Source organism: Empidonax traillii, unplaced genomic scaffold (assembly GCF_003031625.1).
Source record: "Empidonax traillii isolate 1590-97213 ecotype Southwest subspecies unplaced genomic scaffold, ASM303162v1 scaffold662:size427329, whole genome shotgun sequence".
NCBI lineage: Eukaryota > Metazoa > Chordata > Aves > Passeriformes > Tyrannidae > Empidonax > Empidonax traillii.
In genome coordinates this window covers 10361-26715 of record NW_020955855.1, presented here as the reverse complement: position 1 = coordinate 26715, position 16355 = coordinate 10361, and the positions used below count along the sequence as shown (strand labels likewise).

Here is a 16355-nt window from a genome sequence, read left to right as displayed (position 1 = left end):
GAAAACTATTTTTGGTAAGATAACCACAAAAAAAACCCCAAACCACAAAACTGTTTTGAGACAGCTCCTGAATATAGCTATTTCCCAGCTCATCAGAAATTTCACACCCCAATGACTTTCTGGGTTAGATTACTTTTCCTGGTTTGGCAATGGGATCCATTCTTTCAGGTTTGGTGAGACTCTGCTGCAGGATCTGAACCTCTTCCTATAAAAATGTGGTTTTAATATGGCCTCAATGTGTGCAAATACTTACGTCAAAGTAAGTCCCATATGAAGCGTTTGATTATGCAGCATGACTGTACAGCTCATCAGTGCCTACCTATACGAATTAGATTCCAAACTGGAGGGAATTAGGTTTGGGAACGATACCAATTGCTTCAAAAATGTGGTTTTAAGGATTACCATGATATCACTCATACCGCTGTCTGTAAAACAATGTAAAATTAGACTCTGGACAGATTTGAAAATCTTACCTTAAAATGTCATTATATTAATCTTGGCACTTATGGCTGGACTTGATGATCTTAAACATCTTTTCCAATATGAATGATTCTATGTCAATCTCATGGAAATTTTGCATTTTTTCTGTTTTAGCTGTAATGGCATTTCTGTTTGACCTAAAAGCTTTAGTGGACATGATGTCTATTGGTACACTTCTTGCTTATTCACTTGTAGCAACCTGTGTCCTCATCCTTAGGTGAGTCAAAAACAGCCTTCATATTCTACTGTGATTTATTTTATGTTGGTCAGTAAATAAACAGAAGTCACATTTACAGGGCCAGATGGCCAATACCTGTAAGCATTTTTTGCTAGATGGCCAATAGCTGTAAGCATATAAATGATTTCTAAGAAGGAGTGACTAATCCAAGAAAACAATGGTATATTGTCATGTAAGTATAGCAGTTAGCCAAGTCAAAGCTTCATGTGAAATCTAGACACTTTTTATTTTCCAGAAGTAATACTGGGCCAAACATTAGTCCCAAAGGTACTAAATATAAGCTTGCGTGCAGAATTCAACAAATGATATTTTGATATGAATATAATCTATGCTGTACATCAGGCCTGTTACATTTTGGGGACTATATGTGAAAGGTGTAGATGTTCTAGGTGCTTCAGAGGATGAACAAGTTCAAATAATTGCTTTGTTTTACACTAGCCAGAAATGTAAGATCAGAGAAGTGCTTCAAGATATGTTAGCCTTAGAAGAGAGAGAAAATATTACCTCTCAAAGGAAGAGATTATAAATACTTCCCAGTAAAATTCTGGCATCTGTCATGTTTGTAAACTGGGGAATGAAATTTATATATTGGTAGCTATAGATAACTTCATTATGTATTGTTCTTTTAAAAGAAAATTGTCCTTGAAAAGTCAGTCTTTATGACTTAAGGCTAAGTAATTAACTTAGAAAAGTGTAACAGCTTAAATTCAGTTAAAATTCGTTGTTGCAGTAATCTACACTTTAAAAGAGAAGTCTGTTTTATTCCATAGTGACTTACTTACTATATGTATTTTTAAAAATACACTTAAATGCAAAATTTCAGTTTATGCAGGTTAATAGGCCTCTTACAGGATGGGAAACAAGTCAGGAACTTTCCCTGCTGTTGACCAACAGAGCCTATCCCCTCTTTCTCTACTGGTCATTTATCTGACCCATTGGTGCATTCACATAGCTTTAAAAACTGTTGAAAAAAATCCCCCCCCCCCCCCCCCCCCAAACATCAAAAAAGTGAGTTGCTATAGGTTTTTTATATATGATACCGACTAATAATGCTATTGCAGTACAGTTATAAATTGTGAAATTCTTATGTACTACTGCAAAGAATTTAGTATTTAAATACATTCCTAGATCCATATTGCTTCAAATCCCAAAGTAAGCTTAATGGGTTTTTATTATCCTGCTTGTTTTATGCATAGATACCAACCCAGTGTAACCTATGAGGAACCAAAATATTCTCCAGAAAAAGCAGCTTTGGCTGCAGCTGAAAGGGAATCTGCAGTAAGTGAGTCACAGATAAATATGATAGAAGAGAATCGCTTCAGTCTTCAGGCCCTGATTAATCCATCCAGATTACCAACTGAGCAGACAGCAACTACTGTTAACTTTCTAGTGGGTCTCTTAGGTAAGTATTCAGCTGCCCAAACTCATATATGCATTAACATAAATAATGGAATGTTATTAAAGACAGAATTAAAAATCCACTGATAACATGCCTTCTTTCAGTCATAATTAATTTGCTTTTATATAATGATTCTATGCCTTTATACTTCTTGATGGATCGATCTAATCTGCAGTCTAGTATATTTTCTTTTAATTAAACGTATTCATGATAATACTACATGTTGAAGACGTGCTATAACTCTTCTTAAAAGTCACTTCCTCTTCAATGCAAAGATTAAATTACTTTTTCTATAATTTTGTTTTTCACACAGCTTGCTTGGTTTGTGGCCTGAGTGTCCTCATGACATATGGGATTCATTTCATTGCTAATTTGGAGCCCTGGAGTATTGGCCTTCTTGCTGTGTTAGTGGTGTCCTTCATAGTTACCATTCTCCTCATCCAAAGGCAGCCTCAGAACCAGCAGAAAGTGGCCTTTATGGTGAGTAACATATTTACTCCGTTATTCTCTAATGAGAGGCTTTGGTGGATTCTAACAAGTGAGGCAGAGAACTTAGAAACTGGAAAACAGTTCCAAAACTGATGACACTACAGTCCCTTTTCTGTGTTGCCTGCAGTCCTTTGGACCACAATATATTTCATATCTTCCAGAGTATAAGTCCTTTCATTCTGTACTTTCACTTATGTTCTAAGATCAATTATTTAATGGAAATAATGAAGTATAGTGATGAAAGTCAAGGAATCTGGTGGAGCTGGGGATGCATTTCAGAAAGAAGGGATATGTATATAAATATATTTTTCAGCTCTAAATACAGGAATTCATCAGTATATGTTCAGCACAAACTGGAAGGTTTTTCTATAGCCTTAGAGAATATATATTAAACATAATGTATTTGAAAAGTTTTTAAGATATGTAGAAACCAGTGCTTAAACCCAGTGAAAAAGACAATTTCACTATATTCCAACAGCAAATAAAAATTCAATTCTTTATTTGTGGTTACATGTGTTACCTCTAGTTTTTGTTATATAATAGAAGTGTGATATGCAAAAAAAAATATATTTAATATAAACATAATAAATATTTCCTTTTAGGTTCCACTGTTGCCATTTTTACCATCATTCAGTATACTGGTAAATATTTACTTGATGGTGCAATTAAGTGGAGAAACATGGATTAGATTTAGCTTCTGGATGGCACTTGGTAAGTAATTCTGTTCATTTCAGTCACTTCATAAACTAGAACTCATAAATCTCATCTTAGAACATTCTTTCCCTTTAAATATTTGAAAAAAACCCTCTGTGATTTATTAAATGTCAGCTTATATTTCTGATTTAAAAAAAAAAAGCATGTTTCAGAAAAAGTATTTGTATGCAATCAAAATTGTAGATACAGTTTTGAGGTAATAGGAAGAATTCCAATAAGCCATAATTTTTTTCCTGGTAAGTACAGCCAAAATTGTGTAGAAACCTGTTTGTAAAAGCTTTCTTCCCAGTCTCTCAGTTATTCTCCTTTTAGATCTAGGAAATTGTATTCATTCCACCTAGACATAAATTAGAGATAGTAGTTTCCATGACCTATTAGAGCATTTAATTATGTAAAAAAGGATGCACTGGAATTTCCCATAGAAACAGGGAAGACCTGAAGCATGAGCTCTGATTCAGGTACCTGAAGAAGAAAATTGTTTTGCAAAATATGTTCAGCCAGAGAGAAATATATGCATTTTTAATGCACTACTTACCTGAAAACCCTATGAACTTTCTTTTTTTTTTTTTTTTCTTCTGGAAGGCTTCCTCATTTACTTTGCTTATGGCATCAGACACAGTATTGAAGGTCATCGTAGCGATGGAGATGATGATTCTTGTTCAGAAAATAGTGGGTTGAAAGAAAAGAACCCTGTGGAAGAACTGGATGAACCTGAAAATGCAAATGAAAGGGATCAATTTCTTTCACATGAAAGGACAAGTGAATGTTAATCTCTGCCGGCACACAAATCTTTTAAACCTTTAATTGACATTTGCAGACTGAAATTTCAAAAGCTTTCTGCCAACATTGTGCCTCTAGAAAGTGTTTACTACAAGGCCTGACTGATATTTTGGACAAGCTGCTAATCCATCTTCATCATTTCAGAACTTACAGCATGAAGATTAATATTTATATTTAAAAAAAAAAAAAAGGAAAGTACCCTTTGGCAAGCAAAAATTTGGAGACATGGTTTGGAGTGTCTTCCAAAATCACTAGCAATCATCAAATATGAAGAATTTTAGAACTGTCTGCCCGAAGTTTTGAATATTTGATAATGCATCGTGGACAAAAATACTTTCTTATGTCTGTCACATGTTTTAGTCACAGTCTAAATTCTCTTCTTTCTACTGAAGTAACTCTCATTGGAGATAAATTTCATTCAGGCCTGGAAAGTATTTGCAAAATGAATGGTAATTGTATGGATCAGATACTTTGTAAAAAGTAGAGGATCGTATATTTATGTAAAAAGAAATAATTGCTTACCTTTACTAATTATGACTGCTAATCAGTAGTCCTGGAGAACTCAAGCAGTAAAGATACTTCAAAGGTTTTTAGTCCCTCCAAATAATATTCAAGATTTCTACTTATGTAAATGCCTTTTCTTTAAAAGGTGCTGTATAGAAATGTGTATAGAATAATACTCTCAAGAGGAGCTATGTTGTTTTCTGCAAAAGCATCTGGGACATAACCTGTTGGTCACAGTGTTGACAGTGACAGTTATATGTGATTTAGCTTTTGATTTCAGAAGGGCAGAATTTATCCCTGACTTGTCACTTACATACAGCAGTCACCAAGTTTTTCTCCTTACTGCTCATTTAGTAATACTTTCTTCTCCTTTATCATATGTCAGAGCTGATATTTCTGATATTGGTGTTACATGTGTCTTTTCCTCAGAAAACTTACTGCACAAAATCCCAGCTTTCTTTTCAGATGGACGGGGAGGTTTAAAAAACCAGAGGTATGAGCTTTGGAAAAAGACCTTGTCAGAACAGTATTTCAGCACTTCACTAAGCCTTAAACATATGTCACCACTTTTTTGTGAGCAAAGGCTACCTACATCCACAAATCCATTCGTGTGGGTATGATGTCTAATGTTCATTTATGTAAAGAACAAAATTGTTGTGGTAGTGCTGGGTGAATAATTATTTTAATGCTGGTAAAAATAGAAACTGTTCCTCTTTCAGCGTAAGTCATGTCACCTCTCAAATGCACTTTTTCTCAGCAAGTAGTAGGCTCAAGTCCCATGAAGGATTGTACAATATGAAGTCATTTTGCAAGACTGTATTTACAAAAACAGCTACCCTAGAGTAAGAACTGTCTTGGACTTTGTCATGCAGAGTTGCAATCTGTTGCTGGTACTAATCATTAGTATTAATCTCCATTGTTAGGTATAAAAACTTTAGATGCCATGAGAGCTATGTTGGTTGGCAGTGAAGAGCATCTTATAATAGCTGGAATTTCACAAACAAGCAACAACAACAACCAACAACAACCAACAACCAAAACAACAAAACACCAACCCCCCCCCGCCAAAAAAAAAAAAAAGAAAAAACAACCAAACCCCCCCAAACTAGTTAGGCTGCTTCTGTCTGTCTCCTGCTTTTTTTTTTTTTTTTCTAGAGCAATACAGCATTCTTTTTAAAGTTAAAATTACTTCTTTCTCAGTAGTCTTAAATCCTCAGCTGTAGGAGCAAGTCAGCAGTGCCCATGTAAAGCTTTTGCACAATGTCTTTACAAGTCTACAGTGAAACACAGCTCTTTTAAAATTCTTCACACATTTCAGTGTGTGGGAACCACAGACTTATTTTTCATATGGCTGTTGATGCCACAGAGCAGGCCAGCCAGGCTCCCAAGGTGCAAACTGCTGCTGCTCTGTGATGTGCAAGAAAGACTTCATTCCCTCCCAAGGCCATCATATAGAATATATGTGTGCACACCCATCTTTGTGTTTGCACCTGTCTAGCATTAGCCCATAGCGATTTTGATGAACTGATTAAAGTAATTTCTATATTGCACTGGAATTTTCCTTTGAAAAGATACTGTCAATATAATAAACTTCTGACTAAAGCAAGGCTAGCAAAGGCCTCTGGAGAGAACTAAAGGAAATAAATTTTCTAGATTATTTATCTAATGGATGTGTCAGCAGTTTGAGTATTGACAGTGTCCCCTTTCATTTGTATGATTATTTCTCCCCCCTCCCTGTCAGAGAAATTAGTTATTTAAAAACAACAGAATGTGCCTGTACAGATGTTGCTAAGGGAGATGGAAGGAGCTGCAACATGGGAACTATCCACATAACTAATAAGATATCAAATGGAATGAACGGAAAGTCATTGGGTACTCCTGGTTTCTTCAACTGCGCAAAGCTTATTTATTTGTATGTATAGTGGAAGTCATTATTAGTCAGCGACTGAGTAAAAACAGACAAGCCATAAGTAAGATATTTATGGTAAGTTTGATATGCATTTGTATATGCAATCATGAAATTCCAGATGCTTTAGCAGGACTTTGCAGAAGCAAAGGACATGCCATGCTAGTCCTTACACATGAGCTATGGATGAAACAAATCCTGATTTTTTTCTCACATTTGCTCTATGTCTGTACTTGCTGAGAGAGCAGCTAAAGCACAAGTCCAGTGGAACTAAATAGTTGTTATTTTTTAACACAGTTGTTGATATTGTAAATTGTTCTGTGCAAAGAGTAATGGTATCTGTTAATACAAAATATCTATTTTTGGAGGTAGCTTATTGGGATTTTTTTCCTATATAGAAAAAAATCCTCCAAAAACTTTATTGCATTGGTACCTTGTCAATATGCCATTAGATAAAGGAATTATTTTTACCTAGTAGGATTTAAGAAAGTAAGCCAACACTGTATTTAACAGAGCACAAATAAATGTGCTTTTTTGTTCTGAGGAGTAAGAGTTATAAAACATTTCTGAATCATTCATGTTATCTGAAATGATCTTCGTATGCTATTCCAGTCCTAATACTGCAATAGAAATTGTTATGAGGTAACTTAGATTTCATTGTTTGTTACTGTGGATGAAACTACTCTCTTAATAAGTATGCTTTTTGCTTCACAGCAAGTGCTGATTCGATTCCTGAAATCTGCTGTAATATGTTTATGTCTCCATGTGTTAAAGCCATTTATATTACCTGCTGTTGGAGAACTGTCAGCAGTAAATGTCAATAGTAGTGATACAGAGTTACTTATGTATATGAATTTAACTGTGTCATCCAAAAACTTCAAATGATAAAATTATTTTAGAGGCAAAACTTGGTAAAGCTTAGATATATATTCTTTATTTATTAGATGATAAATACACAAGTCTAGCCACCTTTCCCCTAAAATTTATGCAAAGATATATATACACACACACATATATATATATATTTAAGAAATATAAGGCATAGTGTTTTCATGGAAATTTTAAAAAGTGCCAATATCAGTATGCCATAAGCATCCTGAGATGGTGAAATTCCTGACAGTGCAGGAAATCTGTGTGGGCCTGTACAGTCATTTTATTCAGATATGAGGCCTTTGACATTGAGGTGCATTTTTTTACGATAGAAATTTAATTCACAAGAAGGGTGGCATATGTTACTTGAGTGCATAAAAAAGAAAACAAAAACATCTTTTTAATGCTCTTGGGCCCTAATTCTTCCTAGACTTGCTGGGAAGTTTGTACAAATTGCAGTATGTTCACTGAAAGCACTGAGGTTACTCGGTGTTAAGAAAATATATATTTTACAGAAAGAGCAGGTGGTATTTCATATGGTATAGGATATTTGTATTTGTTTTTAATTTCCTATACCTTTAGTATTTCTTTCTGGTATATGTTTTGAGGACCTCTGTATTTTTAATAGTCGGACTTTTTCAAAGCTAAATATATTGCCTTTACCATGTGTTGATCTCTTTTCCATTTGATTTTAGAAATCAAACTCCCTAACATTAGCTACGTTGAAGGATTGCTGTGCATTGACATGCAGAACTATGTGTATATATATAGTTTTTTTTTAATTGTCATTTGGACAAATTCTGTTGTTTTTGTAACTTTCATGAGCCTTTTGCCAGGTAAACTCCAGCTTCACCAAGTTTAGTTGGAGTCAGAATATGAGGATTTTAATGTTTCAGAGGGCTTTTCTCTTTTGTGTTACCAGAAAGTAAAGCATAAAATATGTGTTTCATATCTTTAAAAACAGTTATGTGTGCATCACTTTAAAAAACATTAGTATTCATATTCATTTGAATTTTCCTTTTTGTTCATATGTACATTCTAGTGATTATTTCTATATGATATGATGCTGAGCTTTTAAAATGTTGATAGGATGATTATGATGCAACTTAAACTACAAATTTTTATGTCTTTGAAGTGTTCTACCAAAATGAAAAAAATTTTGAATGTAAGAATGCTTATATTTAAGAATATGGTGCTTTTCCCCCACTTTACAATAGAATTGTTATCAGTGGCATTTTTAGTTCCAAATTCTGATGAAAATTACATTGCTCTTCATTTATTGTAAAATGTGCTTTGTGAGATAAAAATTGTGCATTTGTTCCATATTTTTTAAATAAAGCTGAATATCTGGCTGCAGCCAGAGACACCTGTTTACTTTTATTCACACTGAACTGTGGTCCTGTCTACACCAGTGTCTTCGCCTTGCTTTGCATCTTCCATTGTGGCCTCTCCAGTCATATTTTCTGCTCCCTTCTCCTCCAAGGAAAACCTCAAATTTCAAGAAAAGGTCTTTGACAGCCCAGTGTGGGCATAAACATAAACGCTACAAATGTCAAGCTCATCACGTTCATCTCTTAGCAGTGAAGAGGTCCCTACACCTTCTCAGTGTGCTTCACACAGGCATCCATGAACACTCTGTCACGGACTATGGAGCCCCAAATCATCACCATGGCTAGGCTTCGCGAACGAAGATTTGAGAAGGGGCTCTACCCATGCTTGCTACAAGCGCGCTGATGGCTAAAAAGGCCAATGCGAGATAGACAAGTCCGGTTGCAGAAGGTACAGCAGAAAGATTCGCCAGGTGATATAGATGAGATGCGATTCTTTTCTCCTCGAAGCCCCAAATAGGAACACAGAGATACTTCTGTTTTACAATGTGAGGCAGCTTTTCCTGAACATCTGGGAGTCTCTTTGCTGTGGCTGGTATGAGTGCAATAGTCTGACTTAAAATGTACTCTTACTATCTTAAGCCAGCGCTGCTCTGTGCCCAACGTGCACCTGCAGGGTCACCTGTGGCACCACCTGTGCAGCCCTCTCTGCTCCGCTCCCCTCTGCCCATCCCGCTACGGGTCCGAAGGCAGCCAAGAGCTTTGCGACCTGTGCAGAGCCACGCGTGGCGAAGGGCGGCTGTCACCGCCGAGCCGCTGCGAGCAGGGACGCTCCACAGGTGCCCCCCCGAGGTCTAGCTCTGCTCAGAACACGGGGTCCTCAGGGAGGAGAGCTGGGTGCTGGTGAGATGGGCACGCCCGAGCAGCACAGTGCTCACGGCCCCACCAGCAGCCCCAGCCCCGCCCGGCTCCTCCTCCTCCCCTCTGCGCCCCATTCCTCCCTCCCAGTACTGCCTTGCCTCACATCTCTTCTCGCCGGCTGCTCCAGCCATGCAGCCTGGGTGGTTCCTCAGCTTGCTGCTGCTGCTGCTGCTGCTGCAGGAGACGCTGCCACACGGTAAGCCCCCGCCGCGTCCCCAACACTCTGTGGGTCGCCTTGGGCTCTCCTTTTTCCTGTCGTCCCCGCGCCGACAGTCCCAGGAACAGGACCTGGAGCCACCTCAGGGGCGGTGGGGGAGAAGAAAGCGAGCTGCTCGCACCGTGTGCGAATAGCGGTGCGCCCGGACCCTCTGGCCAAAGTGTGGGTTTGGGGTGAGGCATTTGTGGGTTTGGGTTAGGGTTAGGGAGTGGGGTATGGGAAGAACGTGTTCAGACTCACCGGTGACTACAGAAACATGGAACAGAGGGAGCTTGTGTGGAGAGAAAAACTTCATTTAGACAAAGTCAAAACCAGGCTCTGGCACTTTTTGAAAAGCTTTCATATGGGAGTCTTTAACAGTTTCTTAAAGGCACAGCACAAGCGTGGGATGAAGCATTTCCTTGGCATGACGGTGCAGGATTCATGTGCCTTTAAAATAGTGTTAGGATTGAGGTTGGCTGAAAGTAGTGGAAACGGCAAAGAGTAGTTTGAACAAATAGTCCTTTATCAATGAATGGCCAGTCTCTTCGCGAACGAAGAACCGGGGAAGGTTTTTACACCTTCCAGCCTGCGCATTGGATTTTTTAGGGGAGACACAGTGTGCGCGGAACTGAGCCCACCCTTTAATCCTGAGGTTCATCTGCCGGGGCCAAGCACGCTTGGACGGTGGCAGCGAGGTCCTCAGGACGTAGATGGATTGCCTTACAGGGCTAACGCTCTGCCCGGGGAGGGGCCCTGACCAGGACTCGAACCTGGGTCTCAGCGTTCACAGTACTGTGATTTAACCACTTCACCACCAGGGGCTGGTGTCGGAATTCCACTAAGATGGAATAGCTCAACCCAAGGGAGAGGTGTTGAAGAAATATTTATTGTTAAGTCTGATTCCTGGTGGGTTTTCTCAGTAGAAGTCATCTGGACTGAAATACCAGTCCTGTGGAGAACAAACAACCCAGTGTGTAATGATGGCTCTGTTAAGGAAAATCAGAGAGTCAGCAAGGACTGGATAGAAAAGCAAAAGGAAGAATTGTAGCGAGTCAAAAACTAAGCAATCCCAGTGGAGGCAAGAAACTGGAATGGTTTATTGGACTTAGAAGTTCATATTTAAAGGGTTTAGGGTCTACATATTCAAAAGGGGTTTGTAACTATTACAATTTATTACAAATAGGGTTTCAGGGGATGACATAAGGGGAAAACCCAGGATAACAAATTTGGGGTCTTAGCAATCTCACAGGGGGGAGACAGGTATTCGGTTCTGTAGGATGCAAGGATTCAGGAAACACGGAGGGATAAGGAACAATGGGTCTTCTAAATAGGTTTGATGAAATCAAGGTAGGGACTCTCTGGGCTGGGGCAGGGCAATCAACACCAATTATACCTCGTTTGTTTCTCAAGCCGAGGTTTCTTCACCAACTCTCATAGCCCATGGCTTTCTGCAAAGTCCACTCAAATCCCTCTCTGCAGATATCATTTTTTGGGATCCAACAAAAATTACTTTCCCTAATTAGGTTGGATCACACACGTCAGGGTGTGATGCAGAGTGCAGCAATTCTTGAGTTGATTCGTAGTAGTATTCAGGTAATTGCATTCAGATGTTACTGAATCATACAGACTAATCAGTACAGCCAGACTATGGTTTCAGTATTCTTGCAGGAATGATAAACGCCAAAGAAATGACTGATGGGTTTAATTTTGGAAGGAGGAATTACATAAGATGAGGAGGCTCCTGAACTCACATATGGGTTAAATGTAAAAATCATGTTAAGCAGACAAAAAGAGAAAACAGCTTGCAAAAGGGACAAACCCAGCCTTTTCTTCTGATGTACTGGGGTGGGGTATAGAGAGGTGGCTGCAGGATTCATAGGGCTGGTAGGAATGGGGAATAAGAAAGAACACCTATATAAAGTAAAACTTAAAAACTTAATTGTGAAGCACCTGTGTTCAGGTGCTTCCTACCTGTGCTTAGGGAGGTTTCAATGGAAAACGGTGTCATGATAAGCACAGCAGAAACTTTTCAGTGCAGTATCCTGCTGTTGCGTAAAAATCCAAGTCAAATTAGATTGGAGATAAGATAAGCAGCAGAGGTTTTAATGAGGCTCCAGGAATACAAACTCACGGGCGCTTCCTCAAACACAGGTGCTACAGTTTTTATAATGATTTCTATCCAGTCCCATCCAGCCACCCCCCTCTCCGGTTCTGCCCCATTCTGCCCCCATATATGCCCTTCAGGAACTGAGTCTGGGGGATTTGGGGGACTCCAAACTCCCAAAACTCCAAACCTGTTACTAATTTTGTGAAGAATCTTTCTGCCTTATTAGACTGGTATTCTATCTACACTTCTTCTATTGCCCTTATTATTTACATGAATGCTCTATGGCATGGCTGGGCCATTCCAATGTTCTTATTTTTAGCCTGACTTGTCTATCTATAGGCCTAAAAAGGCCTATCTTTGGCCTTTTTAGCCATCAGCGCGCTTGCACCAAGTGTGGGTAAGAGCCTTCTCATCATGATGATGATAATTTTTAGCAATTTACCTCATAGCCAGGAGTTGGAGAATACAATGGAACATTATGCCTAAAGTTTCTCAACCCATTAAACGTGCAAAAAAGGACCTGACTGTGTCTGAAAAGTTTCAGCTTGTTCTGGATGTGGCTCAGAAGGCACAGAACCTTTTGGCAAGATGGCAGACATACTAGAAAAATTTCCTGATCTTCATCAAAGCATATGCAGTTCTTGGAGGCTTTCCAAGGTTCTGGTCTTGAAGGTTGTTGCATCTATGTCTGTATCTTCTTGCGTAGATTTTAGGGTGTTCTCTACAACTGTACCTTGAAAATGAGACTAAACAGGCTAATGGAATTTAGGGGGATTGATATGGGAATTAGGTAACAGGGTTGGCTATGTGTAACTAGTGTGTTAAGCCTAAGGGATAAAATGCAGTTATGTTAAAATCTACATTCACTACACAACTACTCCTAAAATCTACAAAAATTAGAAAAATCAAAACTTCTAAGGCAACACTGCCAAGCACTGTAATTGCAGACTCTGAGACAGAATGTTTCTCTACGGTGAGAATCATTAGAGATGTCTCATATGCCAAAATAATCAGCTTTAGGGAAAATCAGCAACCTAAACAGTGTTTAAGTGCCATGATATTATGATATACTCAATTTTGAAAGACTAGGCAGTGAAAATAGTACTTGAAATTTTGTGTTGATAGATGGTAGATATGATTAGATGGTAGATATGATTAGGTTAGATATGATTCTAACTTCATATACGCATTGATGTGTTTCTACTTATGTATTTCTAACAAGTAATTCCTACTTAGGAAAGTGTATCTGGAGTTACACTTGATTATTCTAGAGAAAGTCAGCTCCTAATGTTGCTCATCTTTAAAATTAATAAGCTGTTTATACAGGAAGACACCATTAATATGTACAACTGTGATTTAACTGTGTCTTGAACCTGGTGTACAGTCTGCTTTTGTGTTCTTTCTGTTACCCAAACGTGGTGTAACTGAACTGTTGTTAGATGCATATTCTTCACAAGGAATAGTTAAATAGAGTAAGACATATCAGNTCGCGAACGAAGAACCGGGGAAGGTCTTTCCACCTTCCAGCCTGCGCATTGGATTTTTTAGGTGAGACACAGTGTGCGCGGAACTGAGCCCACCCTTTAATCCTGAGGTTCATCTGCCGGGGCCAAGCACGCTTGGACGGTGGCAGCGAGGTCCTCAGGACGTAGATGGATTGCCTTACAGGGCTAACGCTCTGCCCGGGGAGGGGCCCTGACCAGGACTCGAACCTGGGTCTCAGCGTTCACAGTACTGTCATTTAACCACTTCACCACCAGGGGCTGGTGTCGGAATTCCACTAAGATGGAATAGCTCAACCCAAGGGAGAGGTGTTGAAGAAATATTTATTGTTAAGTCTGATTCCTGGTGGGTTTTCTCAGTAGAAGTCATCTGGACTGAAATACCAGTCCTGTGGAGAACAAACAACCTGGTAATTGACCACCCAGTGTGTAATGATGGCTCTGTTAAGGAAAATCAGAGAGTCAGCAAGGACTGGATAGAAAAGCAAAAGGAAGAATTGTAGCGAGTCAAAAACTAAGCAATCCCAGTGGAGGCAAGAAACTGGAATGGTTTATTGGACTTAGAAGTTCATATTTAAAGGGTTTAGGGTCTACATATTCAAAAGGGGGTTGTAACTATTACAATTTATTACAAATAGGGTTTCAGGGGATGACATAAGGGGAAAACCCAGGTTAACAAATTTGGGGTCTTAGCAATCTCACAGGGGGGAGACAGGTATTCGGTTCTGTAGGATGCAAGGATTCAGGAAACACGGAGGGATAAGGAACAATGGGTCTTCTAAATAGGTTTGATGAAATCAAGGTAGGGACTCTCTGGACTGGGGCAGGGCAATCAACACCAATGATACCTCGTTTGTTTCTCAAGCCGAGGTTTCTTCACCAACTCTCATAGCCCATGGCTTTCTGCAAAGTCCACTCAAATCCCTCTCTGCAGATATCATTTTTTGGGATCCAACAAAAATTACTTTCCCTAATTAGGTTGGATCACACACGTCAGGGTGTGATGCAGAGTGCAGCAATTCTTGAGTTGATCCGTAGTAGTATTCAGGTAATTGCATTCAGATGTTACTGAATCATACAGACTAATCAGTACAGCCAGACTATGGTTTCAGTATTCTTGCAGGAATGATAAACGCCAAAGAAATGACTGATGGGTTTAATTTTGGAAGGGGGAATTACATAAGATGAGGAGGCTCCTGAACTCACATATGGGTTAAATGTAAAAATCATGTTAAGCAGACAAAAAGAGAAAACAGCTTGCAAAAGGGACAAACCCAGCCTTTTCTTCTTCTGATGTACTGGGGTGGGGTATAGAGAGGTGGCTGCAGGATTCATAGGGCTGGTAGGAATGGGGAATAAGAAAGAACACCTATATAAAGTAAAACTTAAAAACTTAATTGTGAAGCACCTGTGTTCAGGTGCTTCCTACCTGTGCTTAGGGAGGTTTCAGTGGAAAACGGTGTCATGATAAGCACAGCAGAAACTTTTCAGTGCAGTATCCTGCTGTTGCGTAAAAATCCAAGTCAAATTAGATTGGAGATAAGATAAGCAGCAGAGGTTTTAATGAGGCTCCAGAATACAAACTCACGGGCGCTTCCTCAAACACAGGTGCTACAGTTTTTATAATGATTTCTATCCAGTCCCATCCAGCCACCCCCCTCTCCGGTTCTGCCCCATTCTGCCCCCATATATGCCCTTCAGGAACTGAGACTGGGGGATTTGGGGGACTCCAAACTCCCCAAACTCCAAACCTGTTACTAATTTTGTGAAGAATCTTTCTGCCTTATTAGACTGGTATTCTATCTACACTTCTTCTATTGCCTTTATTATTTACATGAATGCTCTATAGCATGGCTGGGCCATTCCAATGTTCTTATTTTTAGCCTGACTTGTCTATCTCGCTTTGGCCTTTTTAGCCATCAGCGTGCTTGCACCAAGTGTGGGTAAGAGCCTTCTCATCATGATGATGATAATTTTTAGCAATTTACCTCACAGCCAGGAGTTGGAGAATACAATGGAACATTATACCTGAAGTTTCTCAACCCATTAAAAGTGCAAAAAAGGACCTGACTGTGTCTGAAAAGTTTCAGCTTGTTCTGGATGTGGCTCAGAAGGCACAGAACCTTTTTGGCAAGATGGCAGACATACTAGAAAAATTTCCTGATCTTCATCAAAGCATATGCAGTTCTTGGAGGCTTTCCAAGGTTCTGGTCTTGAAGGTTGTTGCATCTATGTCTGTATCTTCTTGCATAGATTTTAGGGTGTTCTCTACAACTGTACCTTGAAAATGAGACTAAACAGGCTAATGGAATTTAGGGGGATTGATATGGGAATTAGGTAACAGGGTTGGCTATGTGTAACTAGTGTGTTAAGCCTAAGGGATAAAATGCAGTTATGTTAAAATCTACATTCACTACACAACTACTCCTAAAATCTACAAAAATTAGAAAAATCAAAACTTCTAAGGCAACACTGCCAAGCACTGTAATTGTAGACTCTGAGACAGAATGTTTCTCTATGGTGAGAATCATTAGAGATGTCTCATATGCCAAAATAATCAGCTTTAGGGAAAATCAGCAACCTAAACAGTGTTTAAGTGCCATGATTTTATGATATACTCAATTTTGAAAGACTGGGCAGTGAAAATAGTACTTGAAATTTTGTGTTGATAGATGGTAGATATGATTAGATATGATTAGGTTAGATATGATTCTAACTTCATATACACTTTGATGTGTTTCTACTTATGTATTTCTAACAAGTAATTCCTACTTAGGAAAGTGTATCTGGAGTTACACTTGATTATTCTAGAGAAAGTCAGCTCCTAATGTTGCTCATCTTTAAAATTAATAAGCTGTTTATACAGGAAGACACCATTAATATGTACAACTGTGATTTAACTGTGTCTTGAACCTGGT

The 16355-nt window shown here is 38.9% G+C and overlaps 2 protein-coding genes across 5 annotated transcripts in view; both read left to right on the top strand.

Moving 5' to 3' along the window:
* The window catches only part of SLC7A2 (solute carrier family 7 member 2), a 59269-nt gene extending 51109 nt beyond the window's left edge, over positions 1 to 8160 (top strand). For all 4 annotated transcript variants that reach the window (XM_027899367.1, XM_027899368.1, XM_027899369.1 and 1 more), the window contains exons 8-12: positions 595 to 697; positions 1915 to 2120; positions 2431 to 2597; positions 3209 to 3317; positions 3903 to 8160. In XM_027899367.1, coding sequence (XP_027755168.1) covers positions 595 to 697; positions 1915 to 2120; positions 2431 to 2597; positions 3209 to 3317; positions 3903 to 4090 — 773 coding nt within the window. In that variant the 3' untranslated portion in view covers positions 4091 to 8160. The remainder of the gene's footprint in view (positions 1 to 594; positions 698 to 1914; positions 2121 to 2430; positions 2598 to 3208; positions 3318 to 3902) is intronic.
* Positions 8161 to 9758: 1598 nt separating this feature from the next.
* The window catches only part of PDGFRL (platelet derived growth factor receptor like), a gene marked incomplete at its 3' end in the record, with an annotated part of 11638 nt that continues 5041 nt past the window's right edge, over positions 9759 to 16355 (top strand). Inside the window, exon 1 of the mRNA XM_027899386.1 lies at positions 9759 to 9825. Within this exon, the coding sequence (XP_027755187.1) occupies positions 9759 to 9825 (67 nt within the window). The remainder of the gene's footprint in view (positions 9826 to 16355) is intronic.